Source organism: Salvelinus namaycush, chromosome 6 (assembly GCF_016432855.1).
Source record: "Salvelinus namaycush isolate Seneca chromosome 6, SaNama_1.0, whole genome shotgun sequence".
NCBI lineage: Eukaryota > Metazoa > Chordata > Actinopteri > Salmoniformes > Salmonidae > Salvelinus > Salvelinus namaycush.
In genome coordinates, this window is record NC_052312.1 from 7,145,837 (window position 1) to 7,169,721 (window position 23,885).

Consider the following 23,885-nt stretch of genomic DNA (forward strand, 5'->3'; position numbering starts at 1 on the left):
GTCTAATTCAGTAGTGTCAGACAGAACCTTATGGCTGAACCCAGATTGACATTTCAGAGCCATAAGGTTCATAAGGGTTATAAGGGTTATACGGGTTATAAGGGTTATAAGGGTTATAAGGGTTATAAGGGTTATACGGGTTATAAGGGTTATACGGGTTATAAGGGTTATAAGGTTCACACCCCCCCCCCCCCCCCTGTACTTTAAGTGCCTTTAAAGTGAGGACTTTAATGGGTTATGAAAGAAGAATTCACTACAAAACAGTTCTGAGATCTGGGATGTGAAAACTTTGATGCTCGATATCTCAGAACTATGCTTTGCGCAGATAGAACATTCTGGTTCCAAGGTCACAACATCTTTGTCTATTTATTGAGGCTACCAGACAGCCCTTTTCATCGTTTTGTCTACAACACATTGTATAATAATTAATTTGAACAACAAATTCCCGAATGCAAGCTTCGTAAGTACATTTTGACATACCAAAGGACCAGTAGGTCTTGCTAGTAATTGTTGCTTGATGCCTCATTGCTGTTTGCAAAGTAAACAGTTCATATTCTTGTTCACCAATTCTTTTGGAGCTGCATATTTATTGATGGGAATCTTCTCTCCCTACAATTTGACATTTGCACTGCACCCAGTCCTATGCTGTAGCTGTAGGCCTACACCAAATCAGCAATCTGTTCACTAGCTCAGTGGTTCCCAACATGTTCTCAACAAAAAAGGAGTGATTCAAACCTTGCAACCCCCTGCGCATGCACATGCACACACACAGGGCAAACACGTGTGCACAATCGCTGCGCAAATGTAGCCTGTCATTACAGCCATAAACGGTGATGAATTTTCAAAATGCAAGATCCAGAAATGAACTGCGTTTTACACCTGCATTTTGAGCTAAAAGTCATTCATGTTAGCAGTCAATATCAACTAGGGATATCATGTCACATTGTCAAGCAGGATCATACGGCCAACCTGTATGTGGAGTTTGCAGGATCGGATGGAAAGCATGATCTGTCTGTAGCCTTCTTCTTCCTCACAAATATCGTCATTTATTCGCCTGAATATGTTACATCTTCATCCCATAAGTATTGAAGGTAGTGCGATGTTACATCTTTAGACATATAGCCAGTACCACCACTGAGGTATATAATTATAACCCTCCCAAACTAGGCCTATGTGAAATATGAAAACGATCAATGAAATCATCGGTCATTGTCATCAAGGATCTCTTTGTACTTTGCTCCGTTCATCTTTCCCTCGATCCTGACTGGTCTCCAAGTCCCTGCTGCTGAATAATATCCCCACAGCATGATGCTTCCATCACCATGCTTCACCGTAGGGATCGTGCCAGGTTTCCTCCAGATGTGACACTTTGCATTCAGACCAAAGAGTTCAATCTTGGTTTCATCAGACCAGAGAATCTTGTTTCTCATGATCTGAGAGTCCTTTAGGTGCCTTTTGTCAAACTCCAAGTGGGCTGTCATGTGCTTTTTACTGAGGAGTGGCTTTCGTCTGGCCACTCTACCATAAAGGCCTGATTGGTGAAGTGCTGCAGAGATGTTTGTCCTTCTGGAAGGTTCTCCCATCTCCACAGAGGTACTCTGGAGTTCTGTCAGAGAGACCATTGGGTTCTTGGTCACCTCTCTGACCAAGGCCCTTCTCCCTCGATTGCTCAGGTGTTTCTGTTTTTTAAATTTGTAATACATTTGCAAACATTTCTAAAAACCTGTTTTTGCTTTATCCTTATGCAGTATTGTTTGTAGATTGATGAGGGGAAAAAAGGAATCCATTTCAGAATAAGGCTGTAACGTAACGAAATGTGGAAAAAGCCAAGGGGTCTGAATACTTTCCGAATGCACTGTATATGTACATACAGTATATATCTGAATGTACAAACAGTATATATCTGAATACACAATTACTGATGTATTTATTCCTCGTGTTATTATTTTTCTACACTTCTATAAATTGTAATTTCTACTTTTATCTAGGGCGAGGAGTGTGATGTATTACAGTGAGGAGAATACTAGACGCTAAGACCAGACGTCTCCATGAAATTCTCTTGTGTTGTGTTGTAGACTTCTCTGTGAGGGAGAAAAGGATGGAGCTGACTGGAGGAAAGCAAAATGCTTTTCTGTACAAGGCTGCAATTTGGATTGAAAGTTGTTTTGGCAAAATGAGTCACCTTCACAATCAGGAGAGGAGAAAGGGCCTCTTCTAATGCCACTGAAGTAAGAGTGCCCCTCTGGTCAAAGGGAATCAATCACGATCCGTCTGTCTGTCTGTCTGTCTGTCCTGTCTGTCTGTCCTGTCTGTCCTGTCTGTCCTGTCTGTCTGTCCTGTCTGTCTGTCCTGTCTGTCTGTCTGTCTGTCCTGTCTGTCTGTCTGTCCTGTCTGTCTGTCCTGTCTGTCTGTCCTGTCCTGTCTGTCTGTCTGTCCTGTCTGTCCTGTCTGTCTGTCTGTCCTGTCTGTCTGTCTGTCTGTCTGTCTGTCTGTCTGTCTGTCTGTCTGTCTGTCTGTCTGTCTGTCTGTCTGTCTGTCTGTCTGTCTGTCTGTCTGTCTGTCTGTCTGTTCGTGTATTTGGGGCGGCAGGGTAGCCTAGTGGTTAGAGCGTTGGACTAGTAACCGAAAGGTTGCAAGTTCGAATCCCCGAGCTGACAAGGTACAATCTGTCATTCTGCCCTTGAACAGGCAGTTAACCCACTCTTCCTAGGCCGTCATTGAAAGACCCCCACTTTATTACCGTTCCACTAACATCTCACAGGCGGTTGTTATAGATAACTGAGAAAGATATGAGTCTGTGGTTAACATCTCACAGGTGATTGTTATAGAAAGATATGAGTCTGTGGTTAACATCTCACAGGTGGTTGTTATAGAAAGATATGAGTCTGTGGTTAACATCTCACAGGCGGTTGTTATAGAAAGATATGAGTCTGTGGTTAACATCTCACAGGCGGTTGTTATAGAAAGATATGAGTCTGTGGTTAACATCTCACAGGCAGCTGTTATAGAAAGATATGAGTCTGTGGTTAACATCTCACAGGTGGTTGTTATAGAAAGATATGAGTCTGTGGTTAACATCTCACAGGTGGTTGTTATAGAAAGATATGAGTCTGAGGTTAACATCTCACAGGCGGTTGTTATAGATAACTGAGAAAGATATGAGTCTGTGGTTAACATCTCACAGGTGGTTGTTATAGAAAGATATGAGTCTGTGGTTAACATCTCACAGGTGGTTGTTATAGAAAGATATGAGTCTGTGGTTAACATCTCACAGGCAGCTGTTATAGAAAGATATGAGTCTGTGGTTAACATCTCACAGGCAGCTGTTATAGAAAGATATGAGTCTGTGGTTAACATCTCACAGGTGGTTGTTATAGAAAGATATGAGTCTGTGGTTAACATCTCACAGGTGGTTGTTATAGAAAGATATGAGTCTGTGGTTAACATCTCACAGGTGGTTGTTATAGATAACTGAGAAAGATATGAGTCTGTGGTTAACATCTCACAGGTGGTTGTTATAGAAAGATATGAGTCTGAGGTTAACATCTCACAGGTGGTTGTTATAGAAAGATATGAGTCTGTGGTTAACATCTTTGGTACAAACAGGGAGCCGTCCAGGTGACTGTGTGTGTGTGTTTCTCATTGCCAGGCTAGCTGTTTCTCTATCTCCAGCAGCATACCACCCTGCATCTGACTGCTGGCGTGCTTCTGAAGCTAAGCAGGGTTGGTCCTGGTCAGTCCCTAGATGGAAGACCAGATGCTGCTGGAAGTGGTGTTGGAGGTCCAGTAGGAGGCACCCTTTCCTCTGGTCTAAAAAATATCCCAATGCCCCAGGGCAGTGATTGGGGACATTGCCCTGTGTAGCGTTTCATCTTTCGGATGGGATGTTAAACGGGTGTCCTGTCACTAAAGATCCCATGGCACATTGTAAGAGTAGGAGTGTTAACTCCGGTGTCCTGGCTAAATTCCCAATCTGGCCCTCATACCATCATGGTCACCTAATCATCCCCAGCTTACAATTGGCTCATTCTTCTCCCCTGTAACTAGTCCCCAGGTTGTTGCTGTTAATGAGAATGTGTTCTCAGTCAACTTACCTGGTAAAATAAGGGTAAAATAAAAATTTGATCTGAAATACATTGACTTAACCTGACTAACTGGTTGGTCCATCAATCTAATTTCAACATAATCATCAGAACTATGTATATGTTGAAATTGGATTGAAAATGACACATTTTCATCCTATATACATTATATTAGGTGGTTGGAATTATGTTTATTAATTAGACATTTGATTTGACCTTGTTTCAATGTTGATAGTAAAATGGTGTCATGAATAAATGTTATTGTTTCAACGTCATACCATCAACCTAAAATAAAGAGCTGTATTGAAATAAAATATGCATCTCAAGCTGCATTCTCAGAGCATGTGCAGACCAGCTGGCTGGAGTGTTTACGGACATATTCAATCTCTCCCTATCCTAGTCTGTTGTCCCCACTTGCTTCAAGATGTCCACCATTGTTCCTGTACCCAAGAAATCAAAGGTAACTGAATTAAATGACCATCGCCCCATACCACTCACTACGGTCATCATGACGTGCTTAATTAAGGCTAGTTAAGGATCATATCACCTCCACCTTACACGACACCTTAGACCACAGGAGGTTGGTGGCACCTTAGTTGGGGAGGACGGGCTTGTGGTAATGGCTGAGGCGGAATGTGTGGAATGATATCAAATACTTCAAACTCATGGTTTCCATGTGTTTGATAGCATTCTATTTACTCCATTCCAGCAGTAATTATGAGCCGTCCTCCTCTTAGCAGCCTCCACTGACCTAGACCCACTACAATTCACATATCGCCCCAACAGATCCATGGACCACGCAATCAACATTGCACTGCACAATGCCCTATTCCACCTCGACAAGAGAAATACCTACGCTATATAAACAAAAGTATGTGGACACCCCTTCAAATGAGTGGATTCGGCTATTTCAGCCACACCCGTTGCTGACAGGTGTATAAAATCAAGCACACAGCTATGCACTTTTACCTTTGGAATATTATATATTATAAACATGAACGCACGTTTGCTCACGCACGCACACACACACACACACTCCCACTCCCCTTTCACACATACAGTCCCCCCACAGCCTCCAAAATTTAAATTTCTACTTTTATCTACGACGAGGAGTGTGATGTATTGCAGTGAGTAAGGAGAGGAGAACACTAGACGCTAAGCCCAGTCGTCTCCGTTATGTAATCTTGTGTTGTGTTGTAGACTTCTCTGTGAGGGAGAAAAGGATGGAGTTGACTAGAGAGAGCTGAATGCTTTTCTGTACAAGGCTGCAATTTGGATTGAAAGTTGTTTTGCTCAAAATGAGTCACCTTCACAATCAGGAGAGGAGAAAGGGCCTCTTCTAATGCCACTGAAGTAAGAGTGGCACTCTGGTCAAAGGGAATCAATCACGATCCGCCCCCTGTCTGTCTGTCTGTCTGTCTGTCTGTCTGTCTGTCTGTCTGTCTGTCTGTCTGTCTGTCTGTCTGTCTGTCTGTCTGTCTGTCTGTCTGTCTGTCTGTCTGCCTGCCTGCCTGCCTGCCTGCCTGCCTGTCTGTGTGCGCGTGCGCTCGTGTATTTGGGGTGGCAGGGTAGCCTAGTGGTTAGAGCGTTGGACTAGTTGGACTAGTAATCGAAAGGTTGCAAGTTCGAATCCCCGAGCTGACAAGGTACAATCTGTCATTCTGCCCTTGAACAGGCAGTTAACCCTCTCTTCCTTGGCCGTCATTGAAAATAAGAATTTGTTCTTAACTGACTTGCCTAGTTAAATAAAGCTGTGTGTGTACTTGTCCTGCAGACATGTGTTTGGGTGCGTATGTGTCAGTAAGACAAACATCTCCACAGCACACTTTGGCCAAGACTCGACCTCCATCATATTTACCAAGCACCTGAACCATCCATGTTCCACAGTAGTTAGAAACAGACCCCCACTTTATTACCGTTCCACTAACATCTCACAGGCAGCTGTTATAGAAAGATATGAGTCCGTGGTTAACGTCTCACAGGCAGCTGTTATAGATAACTGAGTCTGAGGTTAACATATATATGACATATATGTATGTTATATATCAGTTATATGTATGTCATATATATGTTAACCTCAGACTCAGTTATCTATAACAGCTGCCTGTGAGACGTTAACCACGGACTCATATCATATATCAGTTATATGTATGTTATATATCAGTTATATGTAACTGATATATGATATGAGTCTGTGGTTAACATCTCACAGGTGGTTGTTATAGAAAGATATGAGTCTGTGGTTAACATCTCACAGGTGGTTGTTATAGAAAGATATGAGTCTGTGGTTAACATCTAGCAGGTGGTTGTTATAGAAAGATATGAGTCTGTGGTTAACATCTCACAGGTGGTTGTTATAGAAAGATATGAGTCTGTGGTTAACATCTCACAGGCAGCTGTTATAGAAAGATATGAGTCTGTGGTTAACATCTCACAGGTGGTTGTTATAGAAAGATATGAGTCTGTGGTTAACATCTCACAGGTGGTTGTTATAGAAAGATATGAGTCTGTGGTTAACATCTAGCAGGTGGTTGTTATAGAAAGATATGAGTCTGTGGTTAACATCTCACAGGCAGCTGTTATAGAAAGATATGAGTCTGTGGTTAACATCTCACAGGCAGCTGTTATAGAAAGATATGAGTCTGTGGTTAACATCTCACAGGCAGCTGTTATAGAAAGATATGAGTCTGTGGTTAACATCTCACAGGTGGTTGTTATAGAAAGATATGAGTCTGTGGTTAACATCTAGCAGGTGGTTGTTATAGAAAGATATGAGTCTGTGGTTAACATCTCACAGGCGGTTGTTATAGAAAGATATGAGTCTGTGGTTAACATCTCACAGGTGGTTGTTATAGAAAGATATGAGTCTGTGGTTAACATCTAGCAGGTGGTTGTTATAGAAAGATATGAGTCTGTGGTTAACATCTCACAGGTGGTTGTTATAGAAAGATATGAGTCTGTGGTTAACATCTCACAGGTGGTTGTTATAGAAAGATATGAGTCTGTGGTTAACATCTCACAGGCAGCTGTTATAGAAAGATATGAGTCTGTGGTTAACATCTCACAGGCAGCTGTTATAGAAAGATATGAGTCTGTGGTTAACATCTCACAGGCAGCTGTTATAGAAAGATATGAGTCTGTGGTTAACATCTCACAGGCAGCTGTTATAGAAAGATATGAGTCTGTGGTTAACATCTCACAGGCAGCTGTTATAGAAAGATATGAGTCTGTGGTTAACATCTCACAGGCAGCTGTTATAGAAAGATATGAGTCTGTGGTTAACATCTCACAGGTGGTTGTTATAGAAAGATATGAGTCTGTGGTTAACATCTCACAGGTGGTTGTTATAGAAAGATATGAGTCTGAGGTTAACATCTCACAGGCAGTTGTTATAGAAAGATATGAGTATGTGGTTAACAACAGACATATTTCCTAAGTCCATGTGTTTTGGCTGAAATGCTGATGTCCAACAACAGTAAATATGAATAGCATAGACAGCGTGTCCTCCATGAGATGTTATGTGGTTGTTTGAGGTCGAGCTAGGGCACTGACCCAAGTGGTAAAGCTTATTGCTGGTCAAAGATTAGAGCTTGGGCCATAGGGGTTGTTTTTTCACTGTAGCTTAATTAGTACTGCGGCAACTGGCCTCGGCTCACATAGGGAGCCACCCAGGTGACTGTGTGTGTGTGTGTTTCTCGTTGCCAGGCCAGCTGGTTCTTCTCTCGCTCGCTGTCTTTCTCTCTCTCTCTCACTCTCTCTCTCTCCCTCTCTCCTTCTCGCTCGCTGTCTTTCTCTCGATTTCTCTCTCTCTCTCTCTCTATATATATATATATACCCACTACCGTTCAAAAGTTTGGGGTCACTTAGAAATGTCCTTGTTTTTTAAAGAAAAGCACATTTGTTGTCCATTAAAATAACATCAAGTTGATCAGAAATACCAGTGTAGACATTGTTAATGTTGTAAATGACTATTGTAGCTGGAAACGGCTGATTTTTTATGGAATATCTATATATCCGTGCAGAGGCCCATTATCAGCAACCATCACTCCTGTGTTCCAATGGCACATTGTGTTAGCTAATCCAAGTTTATCATTTTAAAAGGCTAATTGATCATTAGAAAAACCTTTTTGCAATTATGTTATACACAGTTGAAAACTTTTGTGCTGATTTAAAGAAGCAATAAAACTGGCCTTCCTTTAGACTAGTTGATTATCTGGAGCATCAGCATTTGTGGGTTCGATTACAGGCTCAAAAATGGCAGAAACAAAGACCTTTCTTCTGAAACTCGTCAGTCTATTCTCGTACACCGATGTGTACAACTCCCTTCACAGAACAGCACAAACTGGCTCTAACCAGAATAGAAAGAGGAGTGGGAGGCCCCGGTGCACAGCTGAACAAGAGGACAAGTACATTAGAGTGTGTAGTTTGAGAAACAGACGCCTCACAAGTCCTCAACTGGCAGCTTCATTAAATAGTACCCACAAAACACCAGTCTCAACGTCAACAGTGAAGAGGCTACTCCGGGATGCTAGCTTTCTAGGCAGAGTTGCAAAGAAAAAGCCATATCTCAGGCTGGCCAATAAAAATAAAATATTAAGATGGACAGAGGAACACAGACACTGGACAGAGGAACTCTGCCTAGAAGGCCAGCATCCTGGAGTCGCCTCTTCACTGTTGGCTTTGAGACTGGTGTTTTGCGGGTATACAGTGTCTCCACGGTGAAAAGAATCTATAGATTCGTTTTGAAAAATTCATGGAAACTGCATCCATTCCTTCTTAGTATAAATTACAAGTCTTACTTTAAGCTAGTGCTGTGTTTGCTGAGAGAGAGAGAGAGAGAGAGAGAGAGAGAGAGAGAGAGAGAGAGAGAGAGAGAGAGAGAGAGAGAGAGAGAGAGAGAGAGAGAGAGAGAGAGAGAGAGAGAGAGAGAGAGAGAGAGAGAGAGAGAGAGAGAGAGAGAGAGAGAGAGAGAGAGAGAGTACATTGTCTCTATCTGTATGACAAGCCCATATGCTTCTCTCAATGTAAACGTCTGCACTAACTCAACTAAGCCATATAACTCTACCGACATGTACATATTACCTCGACACCGGTGCCCCTGCACATTGACACTGTACCGGTACCCCTGTATATAGCCCCGCTATTGTTATTTACTGCTGCCCTTTAATTATTTGTTATTTTTATCTCTTACTTTTTTTTAAAGGTATTTTCTTAAAACTGCATTGTTGGCTAAGGGCTTGTAAAGTAAGCATTTCACTGTAAGGTCTACACCTGTTGTATTCAGCGCATATGACAAATTAGATTTGATTTGATGTTCCTCTGTTTGTAAACTCCCTCTACAAGCTAAGTCCAGGAAAATGACAAAGCTAGCGTTAAACAAGCCTCCGAATCATTTGTCAAGTTAGAGCTATGAAATCTCGTTAACTGAATTAACAGGGATGCTTCTGTTCCTTTCTGTGACTTGTCTAGGGACGTTGTACACATTATCCACTGAGCCGTAAAAGTGGCGACGGGATATCTGATAGACTCTGACATTTGGTTCGCCGACGGGAAGTCAGCATGCTCTCATCACATTGTTGTTTTGGGTCAGACGCTGACTTGAATCCAACAGAGAGGTGTATCAGATGTGATATAACCAAACAGGCCAGACAAGGAGACTGGGATTCGTTTAGCTAACATGGACCTTTATAAACAACCTGGATTAGTTATTACACTAAACAATTGCAGGCATGGCATGTCTCGTTAAAAGGCCCTTGTGCTGCTGCTATAATCATCCAGCCAAACACCACTGACATAGGTGGATGTATATACCCCTACAAAAGTTTTAAAAAGTTAACCCTATGGGACTTAATGCAAACTTTCCCTGACAGGCTAAAGCTTGACAGAGATATTCTGTATGTTTAACACGAGACCCATTCAGGCTTAACTCAGATTGAGTTGTATGACACCCCGTGATAGAAAGTGAGGTAGATTATTTATTTGTTTACATTTTTGAACACAACTTCCCCCACTCTCATGAAGTTGACTTACTCAGGATCAGAACATCCTGCCTCACCCTCTCGGCTCTTAAAAATGGAAAAAGGATACTTTGCGAGAGGGAGAGCGCAGGTTGAAAACAAGTCCCTATAAGGGGGTAACCGTGAGTCAGGGAATGCTGAAATAAACTCAGCTTCTGGCCAGGCCTGAAATATATCAACTTCCCTCTCTCCGTTGGGAGTGGGGAGAGAGAGGGTTGTACGGACGGTGGTGCCTCAGTTATTACCGGTTGGTCTCGGGGGTTCATAGGGTTGCAAAGGGCCGGAAAACTTTTTGGTAAATTTCCAGCATTTTTTCTGAAATTCTCCATGGGATGTTAAGCCCGGGAATTTTGGGAATTTTGCTTAAATTCATCAAAAAAGTTTGATTAAAAAAGTGAACCTTTTTTGTGGGATACACATAAGGCAATTCTAGGTCTTGTTGTATATTTTTGTTAAACTATCCCCAATTCAATGGAATTGCAACCCTCTACATGCACAGTGCATTTTTCCATCGTGTGCAGTGCACTCTTCCATCACATGTACAGCTGAGTCTCAAGATAGTGCACACTAATGAGATGCTATTGAGCCCACACTACTACACTGTCTGAGCCAAAGACTACATGCTCTCTGGTAAGTTTTGATTACAATACTGGGTGGGATGAATATATTTTATATGATATACATTATTTTTTGTTAACTAGTAAATAGTAGCCGACAGCAAAGTGTGTTGAAATCATTTCTAACTTAACAATTTCTGCTAGTTAGTTTTTGCTACCATTTGGGTTTTAGCTTACTTGAGCCTGCTAACTGAGGAGTGTTAATTCACCTGTTTCCATAAAGGTTTCATTTTAAAACATTTATCTTACAAAGGGGTTGTTTAATCTATCTGCTTAACTATTTATATGTACATGGAATTGTGTTTGTTGTTTATTTACTCATTTTTCCCAAAATATTTTACAGGAAAATGCCACGGGCATTATCTGGTGTGGAGATATTTCACTGCAGCTAATGTAGAAGGAAAAGCTGTGTACATGTGCAAATACTGTGCCAAATCATATGTGAAGAATGCAACAAAGATGCAGAATCATCTGGCCAAGTGCATAAAGTTCCCCCAGCGCTCACAACAAGCAACCTCTGACAAAAGTCCCTCTACTTCTATTCGAGGTGAAAATGATGAATCTGACACCTTATCGACAGCAACAGCTCATGGTCCTCCTAGAATCAGACGTATTTTTGACTCAATGGAGGAACGTAGTCAGAGAAATGCTGATGAATGTCTTGCTTGAGCTGTGTATGCAACTGGTTCACCTCTGATGCTCACAGGCTATGTGTATTGGAAGAGATTTCTGAATGTTCTTCGCCCAGCATACACCCCTCCAACCGGACATGCTTTATCTACTCATTTGCTGGATGCAGAGTTCAACAGAGTTCAAGTGAAGGTCAAGCAAATCATAGAGAAAGCATACTGTATTACAATCATCTCTGATGGGTGGTCGAATGTTCGTGGGCAAGGGATAATTAACTACATCATCTCCACCCCTCAACCAGTATTCTACAAGAGCACAGCCACAAGGGACAACAGATACACCGGTCTCTACATTACAGATGAGCTGAAGGCAGTCATTGGACCACAGAAGGTATTTGCACTGGTGACAGACAATGCTGCGAACATGAAGGCTGCTTGGTCTAAAGTGGAGGAGTCCTACCCTCACATCACACCAATTGGCTGTGCTGCTCATGCATTGAATCTGCTCCTCAAGAACCTCATGGCACTGAAAACAATGGATACACTCTACAAGAGAGCCAAGGAAATGGTTAAGGCTCATGTGAAGGGTCGTCAAGTTATAGCAGCAATCTACCTCACCAAGCAAAATGAAGAGGAAGAGCACCACATAGAAGCTGCCCAGCAACACCCGTTGGGATGGTGTCATCATGTTTGACAGTCTCCTGGAGGGGAAGTAGTCTCTCCAAGAAATGGCCATATCACAATCTGCCGATAAGGACAGCCCCATCAAGAGGATCCTCCTGGATGATTTTTTTCGGGAGAGAGTGGTAAGCAGCCTGAAACTCCTGAAACCTATAACAGTAGCCATTGCACGGACTGATGGAGACAATACCATCCTGTCTGATGTTCGGACTCTGCTTGCAGATGTAAGAGAAGAAATCCGTACTGCCCACTTCACTGTTGCTCCAGAAGAAACTGCAGTTCTGAAATACATCTAAAAGCGTGGAGACTTCTGCCTGAAGCCCATACACGCCGCAGTGTACATGTTGGACCCCAGGTATGCTGGCAAGAGCATCCTGTCTGGTGCAGAAATCAAGGAATATGGTGTCATCACTACCGTGTCTCGCCACCTTGGCCTGGATGAGGGCAAGGTTCTTGGCAGTCTGGCAAAGTACACTTCCAAGCAAGAGCTTTGGGAAGGAGATGCAATATGGCAGTCGTGCCAACATATCTCATCAGCCACCTGGTGGAAGGGACTTTGTGGATCTGAGGCTCTTTCTCCTGTTGCCTCCATCATCCTCCAAATCCCACCAACATCATCCTCCTCAGAGCGCAACTGGTCCTTGTTTGGGAACACACCCCAAAGCACGCAACAGGCTGACCAATACAAGGGTTGAAAATTGGTGGCCATCCGGGCAAATTTGAGTGTTTTTGAGCCTGACAACGAGCCATCCTCAACAAGGTTGGAAAGTGACAGTGAAGATGAGGCCTCAGAGTCTGATGTTCAAGAGGTGGACATTGAGGAGGTCCAGGGAGAAGACATGGAAGACTGAGAGGAAGACAACCAAAACTTTAGTTTCTACACTATTATCATTTTACTGATGTATGTTGAAAACGTTTTTGGGAGATGCAATGGATCATTGGGGATCATTCAATATTCCCTTTTGTTTTTCAGTGAAATCATCCCATGTGAAGAGTCAACTCATTTAATTAAAGTTTAATTCGTAACTAAATAGTTTTTTAAAATTTCTATTGGAAGGATTTAATAATTTGCAATTATGTCTACTTATGATAAGGTAAAAGGTGTATGTTTCTGTCTCCATATGATATGGTAAATATATCCAATGCAAAAAACATCTACATTTAAATGGTATTTTCCGGCAAACCGTGCAAATATATTTTCCAAACACCGGCTTCGAGGGCATTATCACTTTTATGTAATGGGTTACCAACATATTCAAATAATGATTGACATATTTTAATTAAAAACTTTATTTTGATTAATTTATTCATACTATTTCAGCCATCCACAAGATATAGTCCCGACACAAATCTAGGGTTGCTTCCCAAGCCTGCTGGTCGTTCGTTCTATCGGTTTGGTTGCCATACTGGCTGGCCAACTACGGCTAATTTACAGTCACGTCTCTCGGTTTCAGCATTCAGGAATAGACACACCCGTTGTATGAACACTCACACGTCATAATGCACACTCTCTCTGAAGTCAACATTAACTTACATGAGGGCCCATGCAAACCTGACGAGTACAGACGCAGACACACACACAGACCAACAAGATCTCATAGTTTCCCTTTGAAATTTCGACGTATTATCCACAAATGTCTATTTTTGGCGCATTAATTCAGCGCGGTTGCATGGTCAAAACAGAAACAATGCAGAGGTTAACAGTTTAGTCATTCATCCCGAGTGGTTAAAGTTAGGGCTATGGTTTGGGTTTAATATTTAAAAACGACATGCTGCTACCTTCAGGTATCATCATTATGCTTAGTATTCTCACGGCTTGCACAAACACACACACACTTTTCTCTCTCCCTCTCTCTCTTTATCTCTCCCTCTCTCTTTATCTCTCCCTCTCTCTCTTTATCTCTCCCTCTCTTCCGCTCTTTCCCTCACTTTCTCTCTCTCTCCCTCTCTGTCTTTCTCCCTCTGTCTCTTTCCCTATCTCTCCTTCTCTCTCCTCTCTCTCTCTCTCTCTCTCTCTCTCTCTCTATCCCCCCTTTGAGGTCTATGCTATGCTGAGTTTGTGTGTACTGTCACTGGAGACTAATAGCATTAGCTAGGCCACATCACCCGCTGGGCTGGCATGTCTCTCTCTCTCTCTCCTCTCCCTCATTTTTGCTGGGCTGGCATGTCTCTCTCCCTTCGTCTCCCTTCGTAGTCAGTAATGGCTGCCATAAGGTAAATAACCGTTGTGGTGGTTGTATGTTCCAGAACTCTTTCTCCAGCGTGTTTCACATGGAATATGAGGACCTGGGAGAGGCCATGGACACCCCCAAAAGGTAAGACGATAACCTCTAACTGTTAAACATGGCTAATTTGAAACTGGTTGTCTAATATAACAAATATGGCTGCCATGTATCTAGACATAGTTGGTGGATGGGATGAGGTACTACCCCAATACAATGTGAATGGCTTTCAATTTGAGAATTACTAATTGACAATCATTATTTACAATCATGATTATGATTTAAACTTGGTAGTATAAATGGACTGCGTATTCGTAAGATTTGAGGGATTGTGTTTTGTAGGCCTATGAAGGTGGGGTGGGGGAGGGGGGCAGAGAAAGAGAGAGTCCTCCAGCAATGATCTTTGTGTAGGGTCAGATGTTTTTCCAGGTGAAAGGTCATGTGGTCAGGAAAAGCTCCTGACCCCAACTATGATGTTTAGTCAAGACCTCTCTGACTTTAACAGAGTTGACTCTAGTTTGAAGAAAATTCCTACATCATCCCCCTTTGGCGAGAGCCACAACATCGGATCCGGAGCTATGGCCCTACCCCTATTAAAGGACCCTGATATAAAAACTCTTCTACGAACCCCTTTTAAGACACATTTGACAGCTCCTCCATCACAATCTGTTTAGGAGCAATCTATCACATTGAAAGGCGATTTTTCTTTCCCTTTTGGAAGGCTTTCAGAGATGGCCTAACAAGCACAGGCCAAGGGCCCAGCCGAGAGCTACGGACTTGTTATGCTGCCTGACTGGCTATGTTGGGTGCCCACGTGGGCAGCTAAGCTTCATGTCTTAATAAGTAATAGGGAGGTCTGTCAGGAGATGGCAAGTCAAGTTCCTTCCTTCAACTTCATGCCATTTTTTTCACAAGCTGTCCAAGATCAGGGTCTAATGACTTGGAACTCAACTGAATTCAACGCAATTGAACTCAATTTAGGTTAACAGCGATTTGTCTTCTATTTATCTAAACCATTCTTGGTAGCAAGAATAAAATGGCTGTACTATGTACTAAGTACTAATAAATAAATACTAAATAAATACTAATAAATAAATACTAAATAAATACTAATACATTTATATTAAATAAATACTAATAAATTATTGTTGCTGACAAGATGGAATCAGAAATTGTCCGTCTTTTCTGCCTTGTAGTAGGCTGTTAATGGACAGTGTGGCATTTGAACTAAAGATCACCTGAAGGTTATGGTTTCGTACGGATTGGGTTCAGACCACACAAGCTGCTGCTCATACAATACATCACCAACTACCAACATCCCAAAAATCTTAACCTGGGGTGAGCTTCAGATCAGATCTATTTAACTGGGGAGGAAAGACAGACAGAGAGGGAGAATGAGACGGGGAACGAGATGGAGGAGGAGATGAGATGGAGAATGAGAGTGGTTGACTACTCGTCCTCTGACAGGGGAAAATAAATAAGCCTTACAAAAACATTTGGAGGGGAGGTGAATCCATCGCCCTGATCCTGGGGGGTGATTTGTTCTCATACGTCTCGGAGCCCGCCAGGCATCGGAGCATCGACTGTTCACCTCAGTCTTTATCTATCGCCACCTCACACACTCTCCTCTCACAGCCATTAGGATTGAATGTGGGTGGGAGTGTGTGTGTGTGTGTGTGTGTGCGTGTGTGTGTGTGTGTGTGTGTGTGTGTGTGTGTGTGTGTGTGTGTGTGTGTGTGTGTGTGTGTGTGTGTGTCAGTCTGCCTACTTGTCTGAGAGAGTGTGTTCTACAGACAGTAGAGAAATGGGGAGAGACAGAAGGAGAGAGCTTGCTCCCAGGCAAGACTTAGAGACAAAGAAACTGAGACATCCAGGAGGACAGAAGTGAAATGAAACAGACGCGGCCTCCCCCCCCCACCCCCCCCCATTGTGTCTCGTTCTTTTACATTCTGGCTTGGCGGACCCAAACACTTTCTACTCTGTTTCCATCTTCTAATGGGTCAGGTAGGTTGTTCTGTGTATACTGTAGGACTACTCCTGCCTGGGGAGCCAGTCATTTGTAGCCTTCTGCGGGGGCCCAGGGGATACAGCTAATAGCAGGATGTTAGCTTTGACTCAGTGGTGGGAGATGTTTTACGAGCAGGCCCACGTACCCCCCCCCCCCCCCCCCCCCCCACCCACACACACACACCCCATATTAACACAGTTTACTTGCCAGGTTCAGCGTTGATGAGAACACACTGTGACAGTTAGCCCAAAGACTGAATGTCCAAGGACTCTTTTTAGATGAGGACAGAACAGAACAGCTTCTCTGCTTTACTCTTTGTTCTGTTCCGGAATGTTCTTGTGGAGGTGGAATCCAGCCCCAGGTGTTAACCTGTGATCCCGTTCTCTCGCTCACGCACGCACGCACGCACGCACGCACGCACGCACGCACGCACGCACGCACGCACGCACGCAAACAGGCACGCACGCAAACAGGCACACACGCACGCACACACTGTCCTGTCCAGTACCATTCAAGCCAATTCCATCACATTCTCCAGCTGCTCAGTCTCTCTCATCAGTTTCTATTACCATCTAATCATATCTAGTCTAGATAAAGGAGAGCTCGGATGTGAGAGTTTTAATGATGACCAACACACACACTCACTCTCACACTCACTGTCACACTCACTCTCACACACACATCAAAGAAAACAGTGTGCCAACCATATTGGACAGTTTTTGACTCAAATCCACTGGAGACAGTTCTTATTCCTCTACACTCACCCACTCACTCACCCATTCACCCACTCACTCCCCCACCCACTCACCCACTCACTCCCCCACCCACCCACCCACTCACTCACTCACTCACCCACTCACTCCCCCACCCACCCACCCACTCACTCACTCACTCACCCACTCACTCCCCCACCCACCCACCCACTCACTCACTCACTCACTCACTCACTCACTCACTCACTCACTCACTCACTCACTCACTCACTCACTCACTCACTCACTCACTCACTCACTCACTCACTCACTCACCCACCCACTCACTCACTCACTCACTCACTCACTCACTCACCCAATCACTCACTCACTCACTCACTCACCTGCTCGCTCACTCGCTCGCACGCCCGCCCGCTCGCTCACTCACTCACCCACCCCCCCACTCACCCACCCACCCACTCACTCACCCACTCACCCACCCACTCACTCACTCACTCTCATAGGGCACCAACAACCCAAAAAACATGACCACATTGGCACAATGGGCCAATGCACCTTTGCTATTTAATAATTATTCATTTCTAAATAATGAATTTCTTACAATTGAATTCAATGCATAATTGCATGATTTTCAAGTGTTAAAGGTATTTGACACATTGTATCAGATAGACAACCGCGTCGTTACTATCATACATATATTTTTGCAAGAGAAACTGTTAAGTTTATATAACTATACTGAACAAATATATAAATGCAACATGTAAAGTGTTGGTCCCTGGGTTTCATGAGCTGAAATAAAAGATCCCAGAAATGTTCCATTCGTACAAAAAGCTTATCTCTCTCAAATGTTGTGCACACATGTGTTTACATCCCTGTTAGTAAGCATTTCTCCTTTGCCAAGATAAGGACAATAAAAGGCCACAAAATGTGCAGCTTTGTCACACAACACAATGCCACAGATGTCTCAAGTTTTGAGGGAGTGTGCAGTTGGCATGCAGAATTTCCACCAAAGCTGTTGCCAGAGAATTGAATGTTCATTTATCTACCATAATTCGTTTTAGAGAATTTGTCAGTATGTCCATCCGGACTCACAACCGCAGAACATAATTTCGGCACAAACTGTCAGAATCCGTCTCATTGAAGCTCATCTGCTTACTCGTCATCCTCGCCAGGGTCTTGACCTGACTGCAGTTCGGCGTCGTGACCGACTTCAGCGGGCAAATGCTTACCTTCGATGGCCACTGGCACGCTGGAGAAGTGTGCTCTTCACGGATGAATCCCGGTTTTAACTGTACCGGGCAGATGGCAGACAACGAGTGTGGTGTCGTGTGGGCGAGCAGTTTGCCGACGTCAATGTTTCCTGAGTGTACCACGGTGGCGGTGGGGTTATGGTATGGGCAGGCATAGGCTACGGACGACGAACACAATTGTATTTTATTGATGGCAATTTGAAAGCACAGAGATACTGTGACGAGATCCTGAGGCCCGTTGTCATGCTATTCATCCACCGCCATCACCTCATATTTCAGCCTTATAACGCACGGCCCCATGTCGCAAGGATCTGTACACAATTCCTGGAAGCTGAACATGTCCCAGTTCTTCCATGGCCTTCATAGTCACCAGACATTTCTCCCATTGAGCATGTTTGGGATGCTCTGGAACAACGTGTACGACAAAGTGTTCCAGTTCCCGCCAATATCCTGCAACTTCGCACAACCATTGAAGAGGAGTGGGACAACATTCCACAGGTCACAATCAACAGCCTGATCAACTCTATACGAAGGAGATGTGTCACATTGAATGAGACAAATGGTGGTCACATCAGATACTGACTGGTTTTCTGATCCACGCCCCTGCCTTTTTTAAAGGTATCTGTGACCAACAGATGCATATCTGTATTCCCAGTCATGTGAAATCCATAGATTAGGGCCTAATTAATTCATTTCAATTTTCTTGTATGAACTGTAACTCAGTAAAATCTTTGAAATTGTTGCATGTTAGCTTGGTGTGGGCTAGCCTGTGCTGGGCTTGGTGTGAGCTGGCCTGTGCTGGGCTTGGTGTGGGGTAACTTGTGCTGGGCTTGGTGTGGGCTGGCCTGTTGTAGGCTGGTCCATGGTGGGCTGTTGTAGGCTGGCCATGTTGGGCTGGTGTGGGCTGGCCTGTGTTTGCTTGGTGTGGGCTAGCCTGTGTTGGGCTTGGTGTGGGCTAACCTGTGTTGGGCTTGGTGTGGGCTAGCCTGTGTTGGGCTTGGTGTGGGCTAGCCTGTGTTGGGCTTGGTGTGGGCTAGCCTGTGTTGGGCTGTTGTAGGCTGGCCCGTGTTGGGCTGTTGTAGGCTGGCCATGTTGGGCTGGTGTGGGCTTGATGTGGGCTAGTCTGTGTTGGGCTTGGTGTGGGCTGGCTCGTGTTAGGCTGTTGTAGGCTGGCCTGTGTTGGGCTGTTGTAGGCTGGCCATGTTGGGCTGGTGTGGGCTTGATGTGGGCTAGTCTGTGTTGGGCTTGGTGTAGGCTGGCTCGTGTTAGGCCTTTGTAGGCTGGCCCACGTTGGGCTGCTGTAGGCTGGCCCGTGTTGGGCTGTTGTAGGCTGGCCCACGTTGGGCTGGTGTGGGCATGATGTGGGCTAGTCTGTTGGGCTTGGTGTGGGCTGGCTCGTGTTAGGCTGTTGTAGGCTGGCCCATGTTGGGCTGTTGTAGGCTGGCCATGTTGGGCTGGTGTGGGCTTGGTGTGGGCTAGCCTGTGTTGGGCTTGGTGTGGGCTGGCTCGTGTTAGGCTGTTGTAGGCTGGCCATGTTGGGCTGGTTTGGGCTTGGTGTGGGCTAGCCTGTGTTGGGCTTGGTGTGGGCTAGCCTGTGGCGATTTTAGCATGTAAATCTTGGCGGGGAAAACTCCTCCAAAATATTTTAGATGCATGCCAGCAAAGCCACTAAACAACACTAAACAATACATTAATTGCACTATAACGGTGACAAACGGTGACATACGCCCCACAAACTGTTAGTCATCAAAACATTTTGTCAAAGTTTGACTTCAAAGTCAGGCATTCTCTGGATTTATGGTGCTTTCAAGACAACTGGGAACTCGTAAAAAAACTAGGTTGAATCATGACATCGGTGATCTTCATGTCGATGTTCTAGAAATAGGCCCGAGTTCCCGACTTGGAATTCAGAGTTGGATGACCGTATTTTCCCAGTCGGAGCTCAAGTTCCCAGTTGAACTCACTGAAGTCTGAGATTTCCCAGTTCCGAGTTTCCAGTTGTTTTGAATGTGGCAGAACTCATGCTGGATTGACAGCATGGCCAATGTATTCAACCTTTTATGGCCCATGGTATCCTTTTAAACTTGGAAAAGAGACCCTTAAACCCAGACTTGGACCACACACCCACTCCACTGAATAGCAGGCTAGTGCTTGCTTTGCAACACTTGCAGTTAGCCACTGATTCCTTCCAAACCACTCCTTCCAAACCACTCATTGTTGAATTTGCGAATTCCAACTTGTGTAATGTAATGTCCAATGGCTGATGAGCACCAGTATGTTTTATCTATAATTTCTCTTCATAATTTCTTATATGACAAGGATTGAAATGGATTTGCCAGTAGATTGTCGACTTGATTCATGATGACTGCTAGCTTGCTAGCTAAGATTTTGAAAGTATGATGTTGACATGATCAGCACAATCAAAGCTGTGGTAGATATAACATGATTTGACGTCATTTTATCTGTGGCCAATGACCTTGAGTCTCCTTGGATGGGCATTTCAAATTTTCGAGCTCTACCCGTAGATTTTGCAGTGACGTAGTGTCCCCATGAGTGACAGAACACTGAGCCAATCAGTGCTACTAGAGAACATTACCAACCCCTACGCTCCATATTTTCCGCTGGCTGCCCTACTAAAGAAAACAATGAGGTAGGCTGAAACACCGGCATTTTGGATCTGCCTTACTCAAGCAAAAAAGAGACCATGTTTGTGTCAACCTTCTTGCTCATGTTTTGTTGCTGGTAATTACATTTTCCATTTTACACTGATATTTTTATTTGATTGACATTGATAAAAACACCCAATAATAAAATTATCACAAAAAACTGTCTAATAAGACACCCAGTGGCCGGTGATTTTAATGCAGGAAAATTGAAATCCGTTTGAACTAATTTTTACCAGCATGTAATCTGTGCAACTAGAGGCGAAAACACTCTACATATAAGGGCACAGGTTGAGACCCAGATGAAGACACGGGAGGCAGATGTTTTGAGTCTCTGATATTTATTAGTATCCAAGGGGCAGGCAAGAGATCATAACAAGGTCAGAGTCCAGGAGGTACAGAGTGGCAGGCAGGCTTGAGGTCAGGGCAGACAGTATGGTCAGGCAGGCGGGTTCAGAGTCAAGGCAGGCAAGGGTCAAAACCGGGAGGACTAGCAAAAAACAGAGAAAAGGAAAAACCAGGAGGACAGAGTAGCACGCTGGTTGACTTGACAAAACAAGACGAACTGGCACAGACAGACAGAGAACACAGGTATAAATACCCATGGGATAATGGGGAAGATGGGTAACACCTGGAGGGGGTGAAACAGATCAGGGTGGGACACTAGATCACCTTTACTCCACACACAGAGACGCATACAAAGCTCTCCCTCGCCCTCCATTTGGTAAATCTGACTATAACTCTATCCTTCTGATTCCGGCTTACAAGCAAAAACTCAAACAGGAAGTACCAGTGACACACTCAATACGGAAGTGGTCGGATGAAGTGGATGCTAAGCTACCTGACTTTTTGGCTTGCACAGACTAGAATATGTTCCAAGATTCATCCAATGGCATTGAGTAGTTTACCACCTCAGTCACCAGCTTCATCAATAAGTGCATCGATGATGTCGTCCCCACAGTGACCATACGTACATATCACAACCAGGAGCCATGGATTACAGGCAACATCTCCAAAACCTAGAGCTGCCACTTTCAAGGAGCAGTACACTAATCCGGATGCTTATAAGAAATCCTGCTACGCCCTCCGACGAACCATCAAACAGGCAAAGCGTCAATACAGCACTAAGATCGAATCCTACTACACCGGCTCTGATGCTCGTTGGATGTGGCAGGGCTTGCAAACTATGATGGATTACAAAAGTAAACCCAGCCGCGAGCTGCCCAGTGATGCTAGCCCACCAGATGAGCTAAATGCCTTCTATTCTCACTTCGAGGCTAGCAACACTGAACCATGCACGAGAGCTGTTTCGGATGACTGTCAGATCACACTCTCCGTAGCCGATGTGAGTAAGACCTTTAAAGAGGTCAACATTCACAAAGCCTCGAAGCCAGACGGGTTACCAGGGCGCGTACTCAGATAATGCAGTGACCAGCTGGCAAGTGTCTTCACTGACATTTTCAACCTCTCCCTGACCCAGCCCCAAATACCTACATGTTTCAAGCAGACCACTATAGACCCTGTGCCCTAGAACGCCAAGGTAACCGGTCTAAATGACTACCGATCCATAACACTCACATCTGGAGCCATGAAATGCTTTGAAAGGCTGGTCATGTTTAACATCAACACCATCATCCCAGACACCCTGGACCCACTCCAATTCACATACTCCCCCAACAGATCCACAGATGACGCAATCTCTATTGCACTCCACACTGCTTTTTCCCACCTGGACAAAAGGAACACCTACGTGAGAATGCTGTTTATTGACTACCGCTCAGCGCTCAACGGCATATTGCCCGCCAAGCTAAGCTAAGGAACCTGGGAATGAACACCTCCCTTTGCAAATGGATCCTGGACTTCCTGACGGGCCGCCCCATGTGGTGAGGATAGGCAACAACACATCTGCCATGCTGACTCTCAACACGGGATCCCCTCAGGGCTGCGTGCTTAGTTCCCTCCTGTCCTCCCTACACGACTCCAACACCATCACTAAGTTTGCAGACGACACAATGGTGGTAGGCCTGATCACTGACGACGATGAGACAGCCTACAGGGAGGAGGTCAGAGACCTGGCAGTGTGGTGCCAGGACAACAACCTCTTCCTCAACGTCAGCAAGACAAAGGAGCTGATCGTGGATTGCAGGAAACGGAGGGCCGATCACGCCCCCATTCACATTGAAGAGGCTGTAGTGGAGCGGGTTTCAAGTTCCTCTGTGTCCACATCACTAAGGCCCTATCATGGTCCAAAACACACCAACACAGTCGTGAAGAGGGCACGACAACACCCTCTCAGGAGGTTGAAAAGATATTGGATGGGCCCTCAGATCCTCAAAAGGTTCTACAGCTGCACCATTGAGAGCATCTTGACTGGCTGCATCACCGCTTGGTACGGCAACTGCTTGGCATATGACTATATGGCACTACAGAGGGCAGTGTGTATGACCCAGTACATCACTGGGGCCGAGCTGCCTGCCATCCAGGACCTCTATACCAGGCGGTGTCAGTGAAAGGCCCTAAAAATTGTCAGACTCCCAAGTCATAGACTGTTTTCTCTGCTAACGCACGGCAAGCGGTACCGGAGCGCCAAGTCTGGGACCAAAAGGCTCCTGAACAGCTTCTACCCCAAGCCATATGACTGCTGAACAACACACACATACACACACATAGACTACATATGACTGCATATAACTACATACGCTCACAAGCACAAAACACACACAAACATGCATTTAGATGCCACACACACACACACACACACACACACACAGAAACACAAACACAAACCACACACAATCACTCACACAGACACACTTTCACACTCTTCACATACGCTGCAGCTACTCTGTTTATTATCTACCCTGATTGCTTATTCACTTTTACCCTTACCATACACCTTGTATATAGTCGTGTTATTGTTATTTTACTATTTCCTTTGGTATTTTTTTATTTTTTATTTTTACCCTGCATTGTTGGGAAAGGGCTCGTATGTCTGTACCTGTT

At 44.4% G+C, this 23,885-nt stretch overlaps 1 protein-coding gene across 1 annotated transcript in view; it reads left to right on the forward strand.

Moving 5' to 3' along the window:
• Window positions 1–23,885, forward strand: part of LOC120049473 (cGMP-specific 3',5'-cyclic phosphodiesterase-like) — a 79,891-nt gene that overhangs the window by 28,843 nt on the left and 27,163 nt on the right. The window contains exon 8 of the mRNA XM_038995737.1: window positions 14,274–14,341. Within this exon, the coding sequence (XP_038851665.1) occupies window positions 14,274–14,341 (68 nt within the window). The remainder of the gene's footprint in view (window positions 1–14,273; window positions 14,342–23,885) is intronic.